Source organism: Phoca vitulina, unplaced genomic scaffold (genome assembly GCF_004348235.1).
Source record: "Phoca vitulina isolate PV1807 unplaced genomic scaffold, GSC_HSeal_1.0 scaffold20, whole genome shotgun sequence".
Classification (NCBI taxonomy): Eukaryota; Metazoa; Chordata; class Mammalia; order Carnivora; family Phocidae; genus Phoca; species Phoca vitulina.
In genome coordinates, this window is record NW_022589723.1 from 29508427 (window position 1) to 29527783 (window position 19357).

General features: G+C 36.5%; 1 protein-coding gene across 3 annotated transcripts in view; it reads left to right on the forward strand.

The window, feature by feature from the left end:
- USP3 (ubiquitin specific peptidase 3) overlaps nucleotides 1-19357 on the forward strand; it is a 107930-nt gene that overhangs the window by 22969 nt on the left and 65604 nt on the right. For 2 of the 3 annotated variants that reach the window (XM_032417030.1, XM_032417028.1), the window contains exons 2-3: nucleotides 8430-8490; nucleotides 11347-11478. In XM_032417030.1, the coding sequence (XP_032272921.1) occupies nucleotides 8430-8490; nucleotides 11347-11478 (193 nt within the window). Of the gene's footprint in view, nucleotides 1-8429; nucleotides 8491-9605; nucleotides 9726-11346; nucleotides 11479-19357 lie in introns of all 3 variants that reach the window. The other variant, XM_032417031.1, reaches the window with a different exon arrangement.

Genomic DNA, 19357 nt, shown 5'->3' on the forward strand with positions numbered 1-19357 from the left:
GCTGGCTTTTCCAAGAGTAAGCATTCCAAGTAATAGCAAGAGGAAGCTGTCAATTTCTTAAGGCCTAGACCTGCAAATGGATATGGAGTCACTTCTGTCATATTCAGTTGGTCAGGGCAGTTAGAGAGCCTGCCAAATTCAAAGAATGAGGATACAGATCTACTTCTCGATGGGAGTAGTGTCAAAGACTTTGTGGCTATCTTAAATCTGTTACAGGGCTGTTAAACAGAAAGGAGAGAATGATTATGAGAAATACTGAATTGTGACTTTACCAGAAAACAATTTACTTATTTAATGATTCAGGAGAGATTAAGATTAAGCCTTGAATAAGGATGGGAGTGAGGCAGGAGAGAGCTGCCAGGAGGAGGAAGGTGGAAAGGTTCTCATGGGCAAAGTGGAAAGATGACCAAGATAAGCTTGGCTTGGTAATTGCCTTCTCTGCCTTGTCCCTGAGCTTTTGGTTCTGTGATCTTGGCCTTGAGTCCCAACCTGCCACTTCTGTCCACTTTGCATTTGGTACTCATGCTTGGTCTCCTCCTTTTCCAGTATTTGGATCTCTGCTTAGTCTCCCAAACTCTGCATTAGCTCACTCCTTTGGCCCTGAGCACCTCCTGTTGCTTTTTAAGAGAACTCTATTTCCCTGTTCCCTGGGAACCCAATGCCCATTCCCAGAATGAGCAGCACTGGAGGATGTCGCGGGGGTGGCGACAGACAATGAGTTTGGCTGCATTCAGACTGCTCTAGCACCTTTGGCAGTTGCTTAGGATAGCTGGGTTTCTTCCTTTCTGGACTATATTATACTATATTATAGCCCAGTTCCTGCTCTCTTTATGTGACTTTACCAACTCCTTCCCCCAGTAATTTCAGAGGATTCAAGTTGAAGATAGGAGAGACTTCAGAACTTTTAGCATGGAATAGGCTTGTGAGCATATGGTTCAAATAATATTTATGGTATAAAGAAGATTATATGCCTGCTCTTAAATATCTAAAAATGTATCAGTTGGTGGGTTAGCTGGGTTAGTCCTAGAATATAGTTCTACTTATATTTACTGGAATACTCATAGAATTTTTATGATAATCCTGCCCTATTCTCTAGTTTTAAGAGGAATAACACTTTTACTATTGATATTTCTGTGGAGTGTGTGTGTGTGTGTGCGTGTGTTTTGAATAACAGCTGCAAAAATTTTGTTTTCACTGATTATACTTTTACAAACCCATAGAGTTACAATCTTGGATTTTGGTTTCACTTACCACTCATGGTTAATAATTTAGAATAAGTCTGTTTCATTAGGACAACTTTATAATACCAGTATCTTTAAACTTAAGCCATTTAAAATTTTTATTATAAAAGAAGTAACGTTTTCTGAAAAAATCACTGTTGTGGAAAGTAGATCCATGTGGCTCCAATCCCTCATCCCATTCCTTTTACATAACCATTAACAGTTACCACATATCCTTCCAGACTTTAAAAATTTTATATAGAGGCATATAATACACACACAGAAACACATAGTATAAAATCTTTTTAAAATAAAAATGACAACCTTCTGGACTTACTGCTTTACAGCAGTCCATGCCTTCAAACAGAGTTTGATTTCTAGTTCTGTCACTAACTTAGCAAGTTACATAACTTATCTCTGCCTCAGTTTCCTTATCTGTAAAACAGGCCAAAGAATAGTATATTCCTTATTGGATTTTAGAGGATTAAATGAGTAATATTCATAAAGTGGTTGCCATAGTGCCTGGCACGTAATATGTCTTAGATGAATATTAACTAGATAAAAGTGAACTTGCTTTTTTAAAAAACATATATTATGGATGTTTTCTTATGGCTTGGTAATATTTTTAGAGTGTTGCACTTTAAAAATTTTGTGTGTGTTGGGGGAGTGGTGTTCTGAGTTTTACTGTCATAGCAGCATGTTTTTCTGTAACAGTTTTGTTCAATGATTCCACACACTTCCCACCCCTGCAGCTGCAGTGAGTTGCTGTTTCTAATGGGCAATGTGGTGGGAATGTGTTTGCCTTTCAAGTGGTTGGAGGCAGGAAAAAAAGCTGAAAACCATTGGTTTAGAAAATTACACTACATTAGCAATTGATCCTTGTGTTAAGCCTTTAAGTTAGGTGGAGAGTGGAGTTGGAGTTGGAAGACTTTTATATATAGGGGAGGATGACATTATTGTTTCATTTATTTTTTCCCTTATATTCTTTGACTAATCTTATGATTAGAGGGGATATGCTTATTCCCTAGTCTTCATTTTACAATGAAGAAATAGACCCAGAATAGTAGTGATGTTCTCAGTTCTATAGCTAGTAATGGTAGAGCCAGACTAGAATCTTGGTCATCAGATCCTCACCTTTCTGAATTCTTAAGAAGATAAAGAGCCTCGCTACCAGTTGAAGCAACTATTGAATAATGGATGCGCTATAAGTGGCTTGCCATGTCAGTGCTGTGTGCTTGAACTATAATGTGTGTAGAGACACTAAGTTGTGTCATAAGCACTGGTGCTTGATGTTTTATAAAAGACAAAAATTTATAATTCCAAGAGAGGGGTGCCTGGGTGGCTCAGTCGGTTGAGCATCCGACTCTTGGTTTTGGCTTGGGTCATGATCTCAGGGTCATGAGATCAAACCCCTCATGGGACTCCGTGTTCAGCATGGAGTCTGCTTGAGATTCTCTCTCTCCCTCTGCCCCTCCCCCTGCTTGCACACGTTCTCTCTCTCTCTCTCTCTCCCTCTCAAAAATAAATTAATTAAAAAAAAAAAGAATTCCAAGAGAGTTGTTGATAGGCTTTAAATATCAAATGTACTCTACATTGTTAGGTTCTATGTAATGAATACTAAGGGTATTGAAGACCAGTGGTTATGTGGGAAGTATAAATGCTATTTTGTCTTATGAACTCCTTGTCTTTTGAATGCAACCCAAAAACATCTGTGTGTAAATAGGCCCCTTTAAGCACAAATTCCCTAGTTTTTATCTCTTGATAAAGGAGCATACCACTTCGGTCTGTAGATCATTTGGAAGCTTTTCCTCTACCTCTGTGCCCTATCAATTCTAACTTCCTGGTTTCCAGGAGAGTTAAAGCTTTGGAGACTTTAGGAAGAAGACATGGCATGAGCATGATTTAGAGGCTGGTGCTCTTGCACCTCTCTCCCTTGCCTAGCCTATGTGTTACAGCCTCTACTTTCTGGAAAATGGCTCTAGTTCAGGAGAGGATCAAGACACTCCTCTTCCTCCAAAGAGGCCCTGTTGCCAAATTGCAGAGCTTGTGGCTGAGGTGAGAACAGGGCCAGAAGAAGGTTCTGAGGCCATAGCTGAAGGAGGAGAGTAGAAGGAGCCTAGTTAGTATCAACGTCTGGGCTGAGATGTGTAAGCTTAGAAAAGGGACACTGAGTTTGTGGTTGGAAGAATCCCAGCAAATGGGAGAGATTGCTGGAAGAAAGAATAACTTAGACAACATATTCTGAGTAAAAGGCAGAACTCCATTTATGAGATCCAATGATCCTGTTGTGGCCAAGTGTAACAGTGTGAGAAATACACTGCCCAGCTTTCTTGCTGTGACGTCACCTTGAAGTGTAATTAGGTGTGCTAAAAAGAGCCCTAATAAGTCTTAGACTTACCTTTTTTTTTTTTTTTTTAAATTGTATTTATTTATTAAACAGAGAGAGAGGGGGAGAGGGAACACAAGCAGGGGGAGTGTGAGATGGAGAAGCAGGCTTCCCGCTGAGCAGGGAGCCCGATGCAGGGCTCGATCCCAGGACCCTGGGATCATGACCTGAGCCAAAGGCAGATGCTTAACGACTGAGCCACCCAGTTGCCCCTGGATTTATCTTTTTTGAACTTCTCTAGGTTTCCATCTTCGTAACTCTTGCTGTCAAGTTCTAACATTTAAAATTTAAAAAATAAAAAAACTACTTCAGCTTAATATTTTTATGTTTCACTGGATAGCTTAAAAACATTTTTATTGACTATGTGTGTTTTTGTTTTAAATATATATATACAGTTAACCCTTAATCAACACAGGTTTGAACTATGTGGGCCTACTTATATGTGGATTTTTTTTCAGTTAATATAGTGCAATACTGTAAATGTATTTTCTCTTCCTTAAGATTTTCTTAATACATTCCTTTCTCTAGCTTACTGTATTGTAAGAATGAGGTATATAATACATATAACATACAAAATATGTATTAATGGACTGTTTATGTTATCAGTAAGGCTTCTGGTCAACAACAGGCTATTAGTAGTTAAGTTTTTTGGGAGTCAGAAGTTATATGTGGATTTTTAACTCTGCGGGGGTTGGGACTCCTAGCCCGTGCATTGTTCCAGGGTCAACTGTACATTATTTCAGTTATGTTACGGTTCATGTAGAGTTTTATAGAAGAGCCTGGAAACCTCTAATACTATTTCCATGGGAAATACGTTCATCCTACAGATAAACTTTTGAAACTCATCTGCCTATAAATTGAGCCTGCCTTTTATTTATTTATTTATTTTTTATTTTTTTTAAAGATTTTATTTATTTATTTGACAGAGAGAGACACAGCGAGAGAGGGAACACAAGCAGGGGGAGTGGGAGAGGGAGAAGCAGGCTTCCCGCCAAGCAGGGAGCCCGATGTGGGACTCGATCCCAGGACCCTGGGATCATGACCCGAGCCGAAGGCAGACGCTTAACGACTGAGCCACCCAGGCGCCCACCTGCCTTTTATAAAAGAATACCCCTTAGGTGATAAAATAAATAATTTTAAGATTATTTGTAGTGTTCTTTTATTCATGTTATGTCCTGTTCTAATCTTAACAATAATTGAGAATTAGTTTAATTTAAAGCCAATATTTTTCATCCTATTTTATAATTGTTTGGGGTACATGAAAGGTTCTTATTTGGATAAGGTATATTCCCCAATGCTGTACAATAAATGGCTTCAGAATGCCTCATCATACCCTATTCTCTGTAGCTTTTTAGCTTTCAGATGTCTTTCTGGTGTTAAAGTATTAAGCCCTCAGAAGGTACTATCATTTAAATAGTCAAGACCAGCTGTCCTATCACATATTTTTAACTTTCTTACTATAAATATTCATGATAGAAGATGTTCGGTTTCTTAACTCAGAAAGGGAACTCTTTTGAGATTTACTAAGAGGCACAGTCACTTGTTTGCAATGTTTTTAAAAGTCAGTACTTTTTTAACATAACAATAAAAAAATTAAAAAAAAAAGTCAGTACTTTTTCCTTTTACTCTCTCTCCTCATCCCTGTCTAAAGTACCTGTTTATTTACTTATTTTATTGAGGTACAGTTCACATAACATAAAATTAACCATTTTAAAGTGGACAATTCAGTGGCATTTAGTATATCTATAACCACCACCTCTATCTAGTTGTAAGACACTTTCATCATCCCAAAATAAACCCTGTACCTATCAAGCAGTTATTCCCCAATTTTTTCTCCCCTCAGCCTCAGGGTGCCATTTTAAAATTTGAAATTGAGAAATTAAAAAATTAATAAAACTTTTTGAGGTAATTGAGATATTATAAGACTAGATACAGAGTACACTGTTCTAAATTCAATAGCATGCAGAAATGCATTTAATATACTGACAGTGGAGGGACGCCTGGGTGGCTCAGTCGATTAAAGCATCTGCCTTCGGCTCAGGTCATGATCTTGGGATCTTGGGATTGAGCCCTGCATCTAGCCACATTGGGCTCTCTGCTCAGTGGGGAGTCTGCTTCTCCCTCTCTCTCTGCCCCCCACTAGTGCTTGCGCTCTCTTTCTCTCTCTCAAATAAATACAGTCTTTTAAAAAATAATATATTGACAGTGGAGAAGTTAGATCATGAAATTGTATGTGCTGTGTGTATATTTACAACTATAAGGGGGAACAAAGGAACGCTTGATAGAAAACACACCAAAGTAACAGTGATTTTGCTCTAGATTTTCTTTTTCTCATTTAAAGGAGGAAAAAAATCTTCCATAATTAAAATGAAAACAAACTCTAGATGTCAAAAACTTGGGCCTAAACTTACTATTGTAACATAATTATTTATTTCAGGTTAATATTAAACTTCAACAGCTTTTTTTTCCAGATTGAGTTATGGTGTTTCTTAGTATTTACTAAGAGAAAAAGAGATTTGCTGGAGGAACAAAACAGTAATATTCTTAGTTTTTCAGTCCTCCAAATTATATCTCAAACCATGAATACCTATTTCAAGTAAGCTGTGTTCTAATTTATTTTTCTTTAAAAAATATACTTTATAGAACTTTCTTTTCAAACTATAAAAACATATTCTTTTAAAAATTTTTTTATTTAATTCAATTCAATTCAATTAATTAACATATAATGTATTATTGGTTTCAGAGGTAGAGGTCAGTGATTCATAATCTTACACCCAGTGCTCATTACATCACGTGCCCTCCTTAATGCCCATCACCCGCAACCCTCAGTTTGTTTCCTGTGATTAAGAGTGTCTTATGGTTTTGTCTCCCTCTGATTTTGTCTTGTTGTATTTTTCCCTCCCTTCCCCTATGCTCCTCTGTAAAAACATCATATTCTTGTTGATACAAAACAAAAGTACGGGGGTGTACAAATAAAAAGCCAACAGTCTCCTCTCAAATATGGTCTTTTCGTGTACCTGCCTGTAATAATTGTTGTTAGCAGTTTGGCAGGTATTCTTGGCCTTTCGGTCATGTAGCTTACATGCACATATAATAAAATTGGACCCAAATGAGTAAAAAACTCAAATGCTTTCATGATGGCCCTGGCAGTTAATGTAAATGTGTGAATGCACTAAGGAAAGGTAGGACCCTTGCTTGCCAGAAGGGAATTTTACCACGCAGTTTTCATATTCAAAAACAGTTAGGGCCCTGTGCTGGCCAGACAAGCAGAATCCCTTGGGCAGTGTATCATTGTGCTTTCCTATTCCTCCTTGCCCACCTCTTCCCTCCCAGAATGAACGCATGTCAGAGATTTATTTAACTCATTAATGAGGAAACCAGCAGGATGGTAAAGCTGATTCTAGAAGCATTTGAGGAATTGAGTGTATGCAGGTATTAAAGAAAGAACATTGAAATAAATTGCTAAACTCAATATAAAATTAGTTATTGTCCTACTGGGTGGTAAAACCATTACCTTTGGAGCATGCTGAACAGATACTATCTCTACCAAATAAAAATCTATAAGTTTACCTGTAACTTCATAGAATTTGGGTCCTAATCAGAAGTAAACAGCAGATCAAACTATTATTAATAAAATATCTTTGGGAGGACCTATTAAACAATGTTTCATTATACATTGAAAGGGCTTACAGTTCTTGATGAATCTTTTTTCCAGTTTTGGTTAATTTTTCTTAATAGGGAGAAAGGCCTGTTGTGATGTATAAGGCAAGAGCAGTACAGTAGGGACCAGAACTTGGAAGAGCTTGGTGTCTTAAACTAGGAGATTTGACCTTTCAACAAGTATTTATTGAGCACATACTATATGCCAGGCGGTGAATTTATTGTACTCCTGAGTGTGTGGTTGTGCTGTGGTGCCCCTCCCATACCCCTAGGATGTGGACTTGTGGTTCTCAGGGGGTTGTATTAGGTAGTCACCTGGGAAGCTACTTTTCTCAAAACACCCATGTTCTTTGTCCTCTGTCCCGACCCCAATGTAGATATCTCTGCCTGAGTAGAACATACGCATTTTGAAATAGCTTTCCAGGTGATTTTTATGCCCCTTCCCTTTTGAAAATCATTGTTATGTTTGTTGGGCTTTTTTTTTTTTTTTTAGGTTGAATGAGTAAACCACAAGCAAAATTATAATCAATGTTTTTAAAGTTTTCATTCTTTTCTTGCCTGCCTCATCCCTGTAATACTAAAACTAAAATAATTAATGTCTTGATTATATGCTCAGCAAGAATTAACTGCAGTTGTCATATTTAGAATTATATTTTATGCAACCAAGACATTAATTTGGGAAGAACTGGATTTAGTCTTCCTAATTGTATCTTTAGGTTATGCCTCTCATTAGGTAAACAAAGAGTTGTCATTTATAGTAGTATGTAATCTGCCTGGCAAAGACTTGTGATTAAAAAATTAGACTTAAAAAAATGTTTTTAAGAGAAAATAGACTGTCATTAGCTTGTTGGAGACTGTGGCAAAAAGAAATAAATAATAAAGGAAAAAAAGCATATATATGTTTAACTTGTGGTTGAACTATTTGAGTCAACAATTAAAATGAGCAGCCATTGTGGACATGCATTTCAGTTCTTTTCAATATAACTGTAATTAGGCAGCCTTTCTGTGTAAATGCACTCACAAAGCAGAAATCTGTGATTTCAGTACCCCTAAGCAGCCATGGAATTTATAACTTAATCACAGGATATGCTATTACAGATTAGGGGAGAAACTGGGAAGTAACATGATACAATTGGTATATTGTGTATTTTTCTTTTTATTAGTGTGCCGCTCCAACAAAAGCCCCTGGGTCTGTTTGACTTGTTCAAGTGTCCACTGTGGAAGGTAGGTAACATACTTATTATTTCACTACGCTACTTGCTTTTTTCAATTTGCCTTTGGGCTTTATGTCAAGGTTTTAGTGACTTGGATTTATTAGCACCATTGCTTAATCATTGTATGTAATTCTCTGTAAGTCTTCCCTTTCCCAGTAGAGTCTGTTTGCTCAGTGATACAACTGGGGAAAAGCTAGGGGGGGAAACCCTTTATTTATATTGGTACTCAGAAGAATTAATTTGATGATCAGATAATCTAGTAATAGTTGATTGAAAAGATGAAATGAGAGAACTTTGAATTCTTTAAATAAAAGTTTACCTTAATGGTTGTTTGTTAAACCTTTTAATAGGGTAAATTTAAGCATATACAAAAGTATAGAGGTAATATAATTGAACCCCATTATTTTCATCACCCAGCTTCAACAGTGATCAATACATTGCCAAACTTGTTTCACCTATTATCTACACTATTCCCAGCTTTACTGATTTTTGAATCAAATTCCAGATATCACATCATTCTTATGAAAACAAAACAACAAAATGTTTATAAAGGAATTCCCTTGAAAAGGGTCTCGTTGTGGAGTTCATTATTAATTGCTGTCGAAAATGTACCAAATGTTTCATTGTTCCATTAAGATATTTTTGTTTTCCAGGGACTTAACACCCCCTACCCCCCAAATTTTGTTCAAGCCTGAGCATTTCTTCCCCTTTCTTGGCTTCAAAATGATGTTACTTAAATACTTTAGTAACTTTTTTCTTCGAACTCAAACTCAAATAAATATCAGCCTTTGCATTCTTTTAGCTTGACAGCACATTTATTTTTATTGCTCTTTTAACTTAGAAAATCCACTTTGAATTTACTTAGAAGTATAGCTTAGCAGCAATGGAATGGGAAATCATACTGTCACACGGGGTGAAATCTACATTGTATTTATTAGGACTATTTCCCCATTGTTATTTTTAAACCCTCATTGCATGAAGAGAGCATCTGTGTTCAGTTAACTTTTGATTTTTCACGTTTTGAGCCATGGAATTGAGTATTTTTTCCATGTACACTTAAAAGTACCTTTGGAAAATGTTAACTGCATATCTTAATTGTGGCTGTTGTGGTTTTGAAATCTCTAGGATTTGGGGAACCTGAAAATACTTTGTACAGATAACATTTAAAAAAAAAAAAAAGAAGAAAAGTAGAAGCACTTAAATTCTGCACTTGAAGAGACAGATTCCTCTCCTAGATTTTGAGAGGTGAGAATTATAATGCAATAAAATTTATATAGTTCTGTTCTCCAGTTGTCTCATAGTGCTCTACGGCCTAAATCTTGAAGGTCATATGCCAACAAAAAGACCTGACAAACTCTCAAAAATTGGAGAGGTTAATGTTCTTAATAGCAAGGGACAAATAGTTCTCTAAGTAGGTTTTGGAAAAATAAATTGAAAAATTTCTAGACTCTGCAGGTAGTCTGTTTCCAATTGTAAGCAGTCTTAAATTTAGAAATTTAACGTAGTTTCAGAGAAATATGATTAAGTAGATTAAACAGATAATGGGAGTAGCTTGCATTTGGATCTTCTTTTTACAGAGCTAATTGGTTAATTTTCTTTTATCATGTGACCCTGGATGTTGATTGCCAAGGATCCTGATTTTTCAGTAATTCTAGGCCTGTTTTCTGCAGAAAGTCTTAAATTGATTTTACTTTTGTGTACAGAGGACCCATATACACACGATTTTTGGTTATGTTTACTATAATGAAAAAATGGGAAAAAAACATCAAAATCTAAGTTGAGGTTAGTAGTGCCCCTAATGCTTCCAGCTTTCCTAAGGTAGAGGCTGGGCCTGAAGTTGTCCTCCCTCTACCGCAATTGTTCTACTTTCCCCAAGGTGAGTGTTGCTCCTGGTATAATTAAGGCGCCTCATGACAAAACATTACTTTAACTCTCTGAGTATGTTTATTTTGGTACCATTTGACCAACATCTGTTTTGACTGAGTTTTCAATAAGGTCTTGCCTTCTGTAAATTGACTACTTTCTAGGAACTGGGACGTTTTGTTTTATAAGGGTCTTCATAGTACTGGCCAGTTACAACATTGTACAGTATTTAGGTGGAGGTTTAGAGGAACTTGGGTGTGTGCGCCATGTGCATTATTTCAGTTTCATTCTGCTTTCTGTAATACACTGATTTATTAAATCTGATAGAAAGTGTTAGAAAATTGTTATGAATATAGTCAACCTTTAATTATCTTTGTCCGTTTAAAGAAATAGTTTATATAAGCTTAAGATGATTTGTACTTTGTGTTGTTTCTAAACGTGTTTACATATGAGTGGAGCTAAGTATTTAGGCATTTGAATAAAATATCTGAAGCCATATTGATGAGAAAGAGAAGATTATCCTGTTTCCCTATCTGACTTTCGCCTTTTACGTAAACAGCAGTCCAAGCACAGTCTATGGCCCTGTGGGAAGTGGTTGAGTGATTTAGTTTACAAATCTTGCCTTTGAGAATAACCTGAGTTGGTTAGCAGTGTGAGAAAAGCTTAAAAAAAAAAAAAAAAAGAACAAAGCTATAGCAAAAGCATCAGCAAAGGAGTTGATAAGTGATAATAGCCGTGATATTGAAACTGATTGGCATAGATGAGCCTTGCCTGGCCCTAATCTTGTGTGTAATTAAAAGTTGACTGTCATGTTTGATTGCAGAAAAGCATATTTTAAGCACTAAGCTTAATCACTAACTAATTGAATGCTCTTTAGGATTGAATGCTCTTATAAGGAGGAATTCTTTCTCATTCTAATTTGATTATCATCTAATTTTATTATCTACTATTTTAACTTCCAAAGCAATATTTAGATTAAAATAAAATTTTATTTGGTTTTAAGGTATGTGAATGGCCATGCAAAAAAACATTATGAAGATGCACAAGTACCCTTAACTAATCATAAGAAATCAGAAAAGCAAGATAAACCTCAGCATACAGTGTGTATGGATTGCAGTAGCTACAGTACCTACTGGTAAGTATTAATATTTTCTGGAGATGATATTCCTTACCCAGTGTCTGCAAGTGTTTCCTCATTTCCCTCACTCTTTCCCCTCCCCCATCAACCTCTAAACCAGTTGCTACAGCCATTACCTCCTTTCAGTTTTGTTAGGATGCATAGGGGATTGGAGCTATCAGGAATGCCTGTCTTTATTCATTCAGATTTTCTCTGCATTGTTCCCTTCAACTTCTGGGCCTCTCTTTCCCACCCCTCTGTTCTGTGTCCATCCTGATAAGCTTCAGGGCAATGAAAAGTATTTCTTTGTGGTTGTTCTTTATAATTCTTTTTATTTTTCTTATTTTGTTTTTAATTGAAGAATAATAAGATAAACACTCGTGTTCAAAACAAAACAAAAACCCAAGCCCATGTTTTAATTGTCCAGTTAACATTTTGTTATGTAATCTTGAAAATGTAACTTCTTGGTTTAAAAACTGTTTTGACAATCACCCCTCTCCCAGCACAGATCCATTCTCGTCTCCTCCTCTGTAGATAAATGTTAAGAATTTCATGTGTAGCCTTTCAGGCTTTTTTTTTTTTTTTTTTAAAGTATCACATCCTTTAAAAGGAGATTGGAGTCCCTGTTCTTTCTTTGTAATATAATATGCATGTCTGTTTCATATAAATGACAATGAAATAAGTATCGATTTTTGTGACTACTTAGAAATAGGTTATTTAGGTTACAGTAATGTTAAATAATTCATATTCATTTGGTATGCTCAGAAGGTCAGTGTTTTTTGCAGTTTTAACTTCAGTGTGAAGCAAATTTTTTTCCTTGACTAGTAAATTATAATGAATAATTCTTTAATCAGTTTACTCTCAAAAGTTTTTTGAGATTGAAGGGAAAAAAAGCCATTTGAAAGATCCCTTTGGAGATCTTTTTTGGCCATCCAGCCCTTAAATGTCACACGAAAGCAGTACAGGACAGGAATGAGGATTTAAAGTCTAAATTTAATCACTTTTGATTTACACTCTACTGGAGTTTCGTGCTAATCTTTTCTAATTATTCTTAGTTGATTATTGTATTGTAGAAAAATGTCCATCAAAAGGAAGAAAGAGTGGCTTCCTATCTTTACAATTTTTAACGGTTTAACATTATTAATTTGTGGCTATTAAATGAACTATCTTAAGGTTTAGTCATTCAGACCACTACTCTTTCCATGGAAGATGTCCAGACCTGGAAGAGAGAAGCTAGAGGTAGATAACGATTTCAATAAAAATGAAAATCTTCCCAAGATTTTCACACCCAGGCTAGTGCTCAGTTTATTGGCATTTGCTCTTATAAAATGCTCCTTCCTATGAAAGGTGAGCATTAGCCAGGCTGTTAGAGTGTTCTCATTAGTTTTTCCCTTTTTCCCTCAGGAAACTTACATACTAGAATGACAGAGCTACCTAATTGACAGAACCATATGTTTCTTTAAGACTTACTTTTAGAGAGCAGAATTTAAGATCACTCTTTAGGTATAATTTCACAATCATTGTTGTAAGTCATGTCAACCTGTATGTACCAGATGTTGAAAACATTCATTCTTCTTGATTTTCAGTTAGCAGTGTGCATGAAATGCTAAATGGGGAAGTTTGGAAATACAGTTAAATCTCTGCTATAACAAGTTTGCAGTGGGTTTTCTTGCAATTGGTGAGATTATGAGGAAACAGTAACTCTTTGAGGAAATTTTAAAAATTATCTTAATGAAGTAGAATAGGTCTCTTTAAAAATATAGGTTACGTACTTCAGTGTCTTCATTTATAAGAATATACTTTATACTTTCTGCATTTTGGAGGAGTACCTTTATTAACTAGAATTGGAATTTGATTTGTTTTATGTTGGTATAATATGCAAAAGTACATGTGGTTTCATGGCTGAATTGTAATTAAATGGCAGATCTTGAACTTTGGGGAATATACACCATGGCGGAGGCTTCTTGGCCATTTGCCAGTCTTCTGTGTGAAGTTATACAGAGCTGCAAGTGTGTGGACACTCAGAGCTTCTGAAATGCAGGAAGGGAACTGCAGCTGGTCACATTACTGTATCATTTGTAGGTTTAAGAACAAAATGCCAGGGAATCACCCTGTAGGATTATACTGATGCCTTAAAAGAAATCTGCGATAGTTGCAAACTGATAAAGCTGTAGTCTAAATTAACATTTTCCTCACACCTCAGCATGATTAGGAAAAAAACGAAAAAGGATTTCTTCTTTCTGTATGAATGTGTGTGTGTGTTATTTTCTAGTATGCTTCAGTAATTTCACTTCAGTTCATCAAGTTTCCTTGCACGTAAGTTTCTTATGGTTAGACTCAGTGATTTGCTTCAGAGGTAAAATATTGGTGCATTAGTTTTAACCTATTTGATTATTGTTATGCTTGTTGTCAAAATCTTTTGACTTTATCTAATTTTAAAGCTCCTTTTCCACGTGCTCTCTGCTCTAAAGAAGTTGAAACATGCTCTGAGGCTTAGAGTTTGTCCTTACTTCCCCTTTCCAAGAGTCCCTGCCCTTTCCTATCTTAGCATATCCTTCGTGAAGTTACCACTGAACTCTCCCCCACTTCCCTCCTCCCAGCTTCAATTGTAGCTGGATGTAATCTCTCCTAAACTCATAGTTCTTAGGATACTTGTAATTTCCTGCTGCACGTTAGGTTATTTGTAAATGTCCTTGGGGACTGCAGGAACCATATATCAGATAATATCTTCCATAGTACTCAATGTTTGGTGCAGCGTAGGCAATATGTTGTATTGTTGGAAAGATTGTATTTTGATTTATGTCTTCCAAAAATGGGGAAGGTTACACCAAATCTGTAATATTTGCCCTCTGATCATGTTGGAGGACTAAAGAACCACAGAACATCTTTCTCAAAGAAGACGTAACTCGTGGCTTGTGTGAGCTATTTCATTTACCTCCCAAGAGGGACACTCTGCTGCAGAGCAGTTCCCTTCACTTCTCACATAAACAGGACATCCAGAAGAAGCCCGTATTGACCAAACAGAACAACATAAAATGGGTCACTGTTTCAAAAGAGGGAAAGCAATACCAAAAGGAGTAATTTTGATTTGACACAAACCTACTCCTAAAGGAGATTTTCATTTTTATAGAAATTCATTTTATTAACTAGAATTGGAATTTGATTTGTGAAGATTCCGATAAAATGAATTTCTATAAAAATGAAAATCTCCTCAAGATGTTCACACAAGGGCTAGTGTTCCCTTTTATTATGTGTTAAGTAGTATTTCCTTTCCTCCCACCCCAACTTCTCTCTCCAGTCAGTAAAAATGTAATTGTATGTAGTATACATTATTGTATCAAAAAGAAACTATGATTAAAATTAGGAACTTTTATCTGATTTCTTACATAGACATTTGGAATTAATAGTTTTAAAATGCTGAACAGATAACTTTTGACATCTGACATAGTCTTGTCGACTCTGATCCTTATCAATAGTAACCGAATTTCTGAGAATACAAAAATACGAAAGGAATATTAAAACTAAATAAAATAAAATGAAAAATATAAAATTAAACTACTAGGTAGGGTAATATTTTAAGGCACTATATCAAACAAAGACATATTATGAAATGTGAATCAATTTGTCTAGAAAAAAGACTTGTATTTCAGATTTTTTTAAAAAAGATTTATTTTAGAGAGAGTTCGCGGTGGGGGGAGGGAGTGGAGGAGCAGAGGGAGAGGGAGAAACTCAAGCAAATGAGCCCCACATGGGGCTCAATCCTGAGACCCTGAGATCACAACCTGGGTTGAAACCAAGAGTCAGATGCTTAACTGACTGTGCCATGCAGGCACCCCTGTATTTCAGATTTTAAACACCTGTAACAAATACCAGTTTTAACTAAAACTAATAAAAATAAAGTTCTTAGTTTTGGACTTAAATTGATACCGAATCATTTTCAAAGGAAATTATGATTAAATATTAAAAAGGAGGGGAAAAAAGTAAAAAAAAAAAAAAAAAAAATGGAGCGCCTGGGTGGTTCACTGGGTTCAGTATGGAACTCTTGATTTCAGCTCAGGTCATGATCTCAGGGTCGTGAGTTTGAGCCCTATGTTGGGCTCTGCGATGGATGTGGAGCCTGCCTAAGGTTCTCTCTCTCTGCCACCCCCCCCCCCCGCCTTGTTCACACGTGTGTACACACGCTCGCTCTCAAAAGAGAAAAGTAAAAGGGAAGATCTTTAGACTATCTTTATAAACAATTTGGGTACAAATCTTCAGTGTTGTAAAGATTAGAGAACAGGAAGAGTTTTGTTTATTTAAAAACAGTATTTTTGAAGTTTAAAAAGAACTTTTTCAGTAGAGGTGGTCTGAAAACATGAAAGGCTCTTCCTTAATAAGCTAGTACTTATCTGCTTTCAACAAAGGATATAGGTTTTCTGGGGCGCCTGGGTGGCTCAGTTGGTTAAGTGACTGCCTTCGGCTCAGGTCATGATCCTGGAGTCCTGGGGTCCTGGGGTCGAGTCCCGCTTCCGGCTCCCTGCTCGGCAGGGAGTCTACTACTCCTTCTGACCCTATCCCCTCTTGTGCTCTCTCTCTCTAATTCTCTCTCTCAAATAAATAATATCTTAAAAAAAAAAAAAGGAATATAGGTTTTCTCTGCAGTTGTTCTTCTAATTTTTCAAAATTGGCTTATTTGATGGCAGTACATCAGAATTTAGTAAAAGAGAATTTAAAAATAAGCTTGCTATGTAAGTTCTTTTGGGTTTTAACTTTCCTTGGTTTGAAAAGATGAAGTCACTAGAATACAGGCTTTTTTTTTTCCTGTAATTCTATCTTTTATAATAAAACCAGAGGTCAGATTTGCCTTCGGATGTCACAATATTATGCAAGGGAACAAAAAGGAATTTAAAACTTAATGACAGACCCGCCATTGCCCTTCTTGAGGGGTACTTTTTGCGTAAAAGTTTTCGTTTTGAGGGGATTTACAAATTACTGTTTAAAGATCACTTTGTAGGGACGTCTGGGTGACTCAGTCCGTTTAGCGTTTGCCTTTGGCCCAGGTCATGATCCCAGGCTCCTGGGATCAAGTCCCATGTCAGGCTCCTTGCTCAGCAGGGAGCCTGCTTCTCCCTCTGCCTGCAGCTCCCTCTGCTTGTGCTCTCTCTCTCTCTCTCTCTGTGTCAAATAAATAAAGTCTTTAAAAATAAATAAATAAAGATCACTGTAGCCAGTAGATTAAAGGACTTGTTTCTTTACTGTTGCATAATAAATCAGGTTCATTTGTATGATGATTACTTCTTGTTTCAGATAGGTGGTGAAAGGTTTGGTTTGGGAATATTTTCTTACTTCTTCAAGAATGTGATATGGGTCTTTATAACTTCAATAGCACTTAACAATAGGAATGGAAAAACAACCTTAGAATTTTAAAGCTAAGGAAGAGATTTTTCTGTTTTGGGTGTGTGTGCCATAAAATATTGTAGCAGTTGAGCAATTAAAAGTGGCTAGTGGGACTCAGGAATTTAATGTTTTAATTTGTTTTGTTGAAGTCAACTACATGGGGCTTCTGTATTTCAGAATACAGTAGCTATTATACTAGATGTTGCAGCCTCAAACTATTAAAATTTAACATTGAGTATTTTAATGTTATGAAACTTTCAAAACCTTTAGACAAAAATCTGAAACTCCAAAAAGAAAATAAGTCAGTTTCACTAATTAAAATATTTTGTTGCAAATAATTAAAACTTAAATATAACTCAGTAAGATATATCAAAAAGAAAACTTACATATTACTGAGTTAGTTTCACCTGAAATCTGCCAGCCTATTCATTATTTGTATCAGGATGTCATAAAGAAATCCCAGATTATTGTACCATTACAAGCAAAAATACCTTTATAAATAGCCATTTCTGAACAAAAAATACCAATAACGTTGAAATAAAAGGAACTATATTAAAAAACTATATATATATATTTTTTTAAGATTTTATTTATTCATTTGAGACACAGAGATACAGAGAGACAGAGAGAGAAAGCATGAGCAGGGAGAGAGGCAGAGGGAGAGGGAGAAGCAGACTCCTCGCTGAGCCAGGAGCCCGATGCAGGGCTCGATCCCAGGACCCCGGGATCATGACCTGAGCCGAAGGCAGACGCTTAACGACTGAGCCACCCAGGCGCCCCTTAAAAAACTATATTAAAATATAGTTTTCCGACAACCAAAGGAAAAAAGAAAGCATCATGTACTAAAGCCATTTCCATTAAATCTGAAACAAGACAGGAATACCTTTTATAGTCATTTACCTGTCAGTATTCTCGAACATTATTTTGGCAGCTCTAGCCATTGAAATAAGACAGTAAGTAAATGAGATAATTCGTATAAATATTGGAAAAGAAGAAAAAAAATTTTGTTTTCAAATTATATAATAGAATGCACAGAAGTTCAGGGAGACTTTAGTGGAAAACAACTAGAGTCAATAAAAAGTTCTGAAATGGTGATATATGATAAATATATAAATACTAATAGCTTTCTCTTTATTAGCAGTCATCAGTAAAAAATGGAAATGACCAAAGAAACAAGAAAAACAAACATTCAACATAATGATAAAAACTGTAAACTAGGTGTAGGAATAAATGTATTAAAGAAGACACAAAGCAAAGCTGTAGATCCTTTGTGAAGAAAATTTGGTATTATAAACAGTCCTTCCTCCCCCCACATTTTTACCTTCAAAATTTTTTTGGAAAGATTTATTTGAGAGAACGAGCAAGAGAAAGCATGCACATGAGTAGGGGGAGGGGCAGAAGGAAAGGGGGAGAGAGAATCTTAAGCAGACTCCTTGCTGAGCACAGAGCCCAATGGGGGGCTTGATCTCACCAATCTGAGATCATGACCTGGGCCGAAATCAAGAGTCGGGCACTTAACCAACTGCCCAGGCGCCCCTTACCTTTGAAATTTTTACTTGAGAGTCTAATTTACATGACGGCCCGCAAACAGAATGGGAACAGCATCCGAAAAAAACAGAATAGCAGATGTGTTGGCTCTTACTCAATAAATAAATATTCTTTGAGCACCTATTCTGTGCTGGGAACCTAGATTTTAGTGCCATCATTCTCCAAAATAATGCACTTGAAGGGGTGGAAAGAAAATATAGAACTTCTATTAAAAGTTTATTTTTATTTTTATTTGAGAGAGGGCAAGAGCACAAGCAGGGGGAGAGGCAGAGGGAGAGAGAGAAAGCAGGCTCCCGCTGAGCGGGGAGCCTGATGGGGTTCTTGATTCCAGGACCCTGAGATCATGACCGGAGCTGAAATCAGGAGTCAGACACTTAACCAACTGAGCCACCCAGACACCCCTGATAGTTTTTATTAAAAAAAAAAAAAGTTTTGGCCAATAATATACCTGTTGCCTGTGGGTCTTTTGATTAGGTGGTGATGTGTCATGAACTGTACACAGAATGTCCTGAATCAGAGCCTCACTTGTTGAGTCCTCACCCTTGTTCATTTTGCAGTATACTGCAGTCTGCCTAGTTACATGGATTAATTACTTAGTTTGTCCAAGTCAACCCTCATCAAATGGATACACTATTTAAAAGATTTTTACCAAATGGGGGGCCTGGCTAGCTAAGTTGGTGGAGCATGCGATTCATGATCTCGGGTTGTGAGTTTGAACCCCATGTTGGGTGTGGAACCTACTCAAATTAAAAAGTGGTGCCTGGGTGGCTCAGTCAGTTAAGCATCTGACTCTTGATCTCAGCTGAGGTCTTGATCTCAGGGTCATGAGTTCAAGCCCTGTGTTGGGCTCCACGCTAGGTGTGGACCCTACTTAAAAAAAAAATTTTTTTTTAAATACAAAAGATTTTTACCAAACAAGCCCTACAAGATAATAATAATAGGAACACAAATACTGGTGAACAAGAAAAGGGCA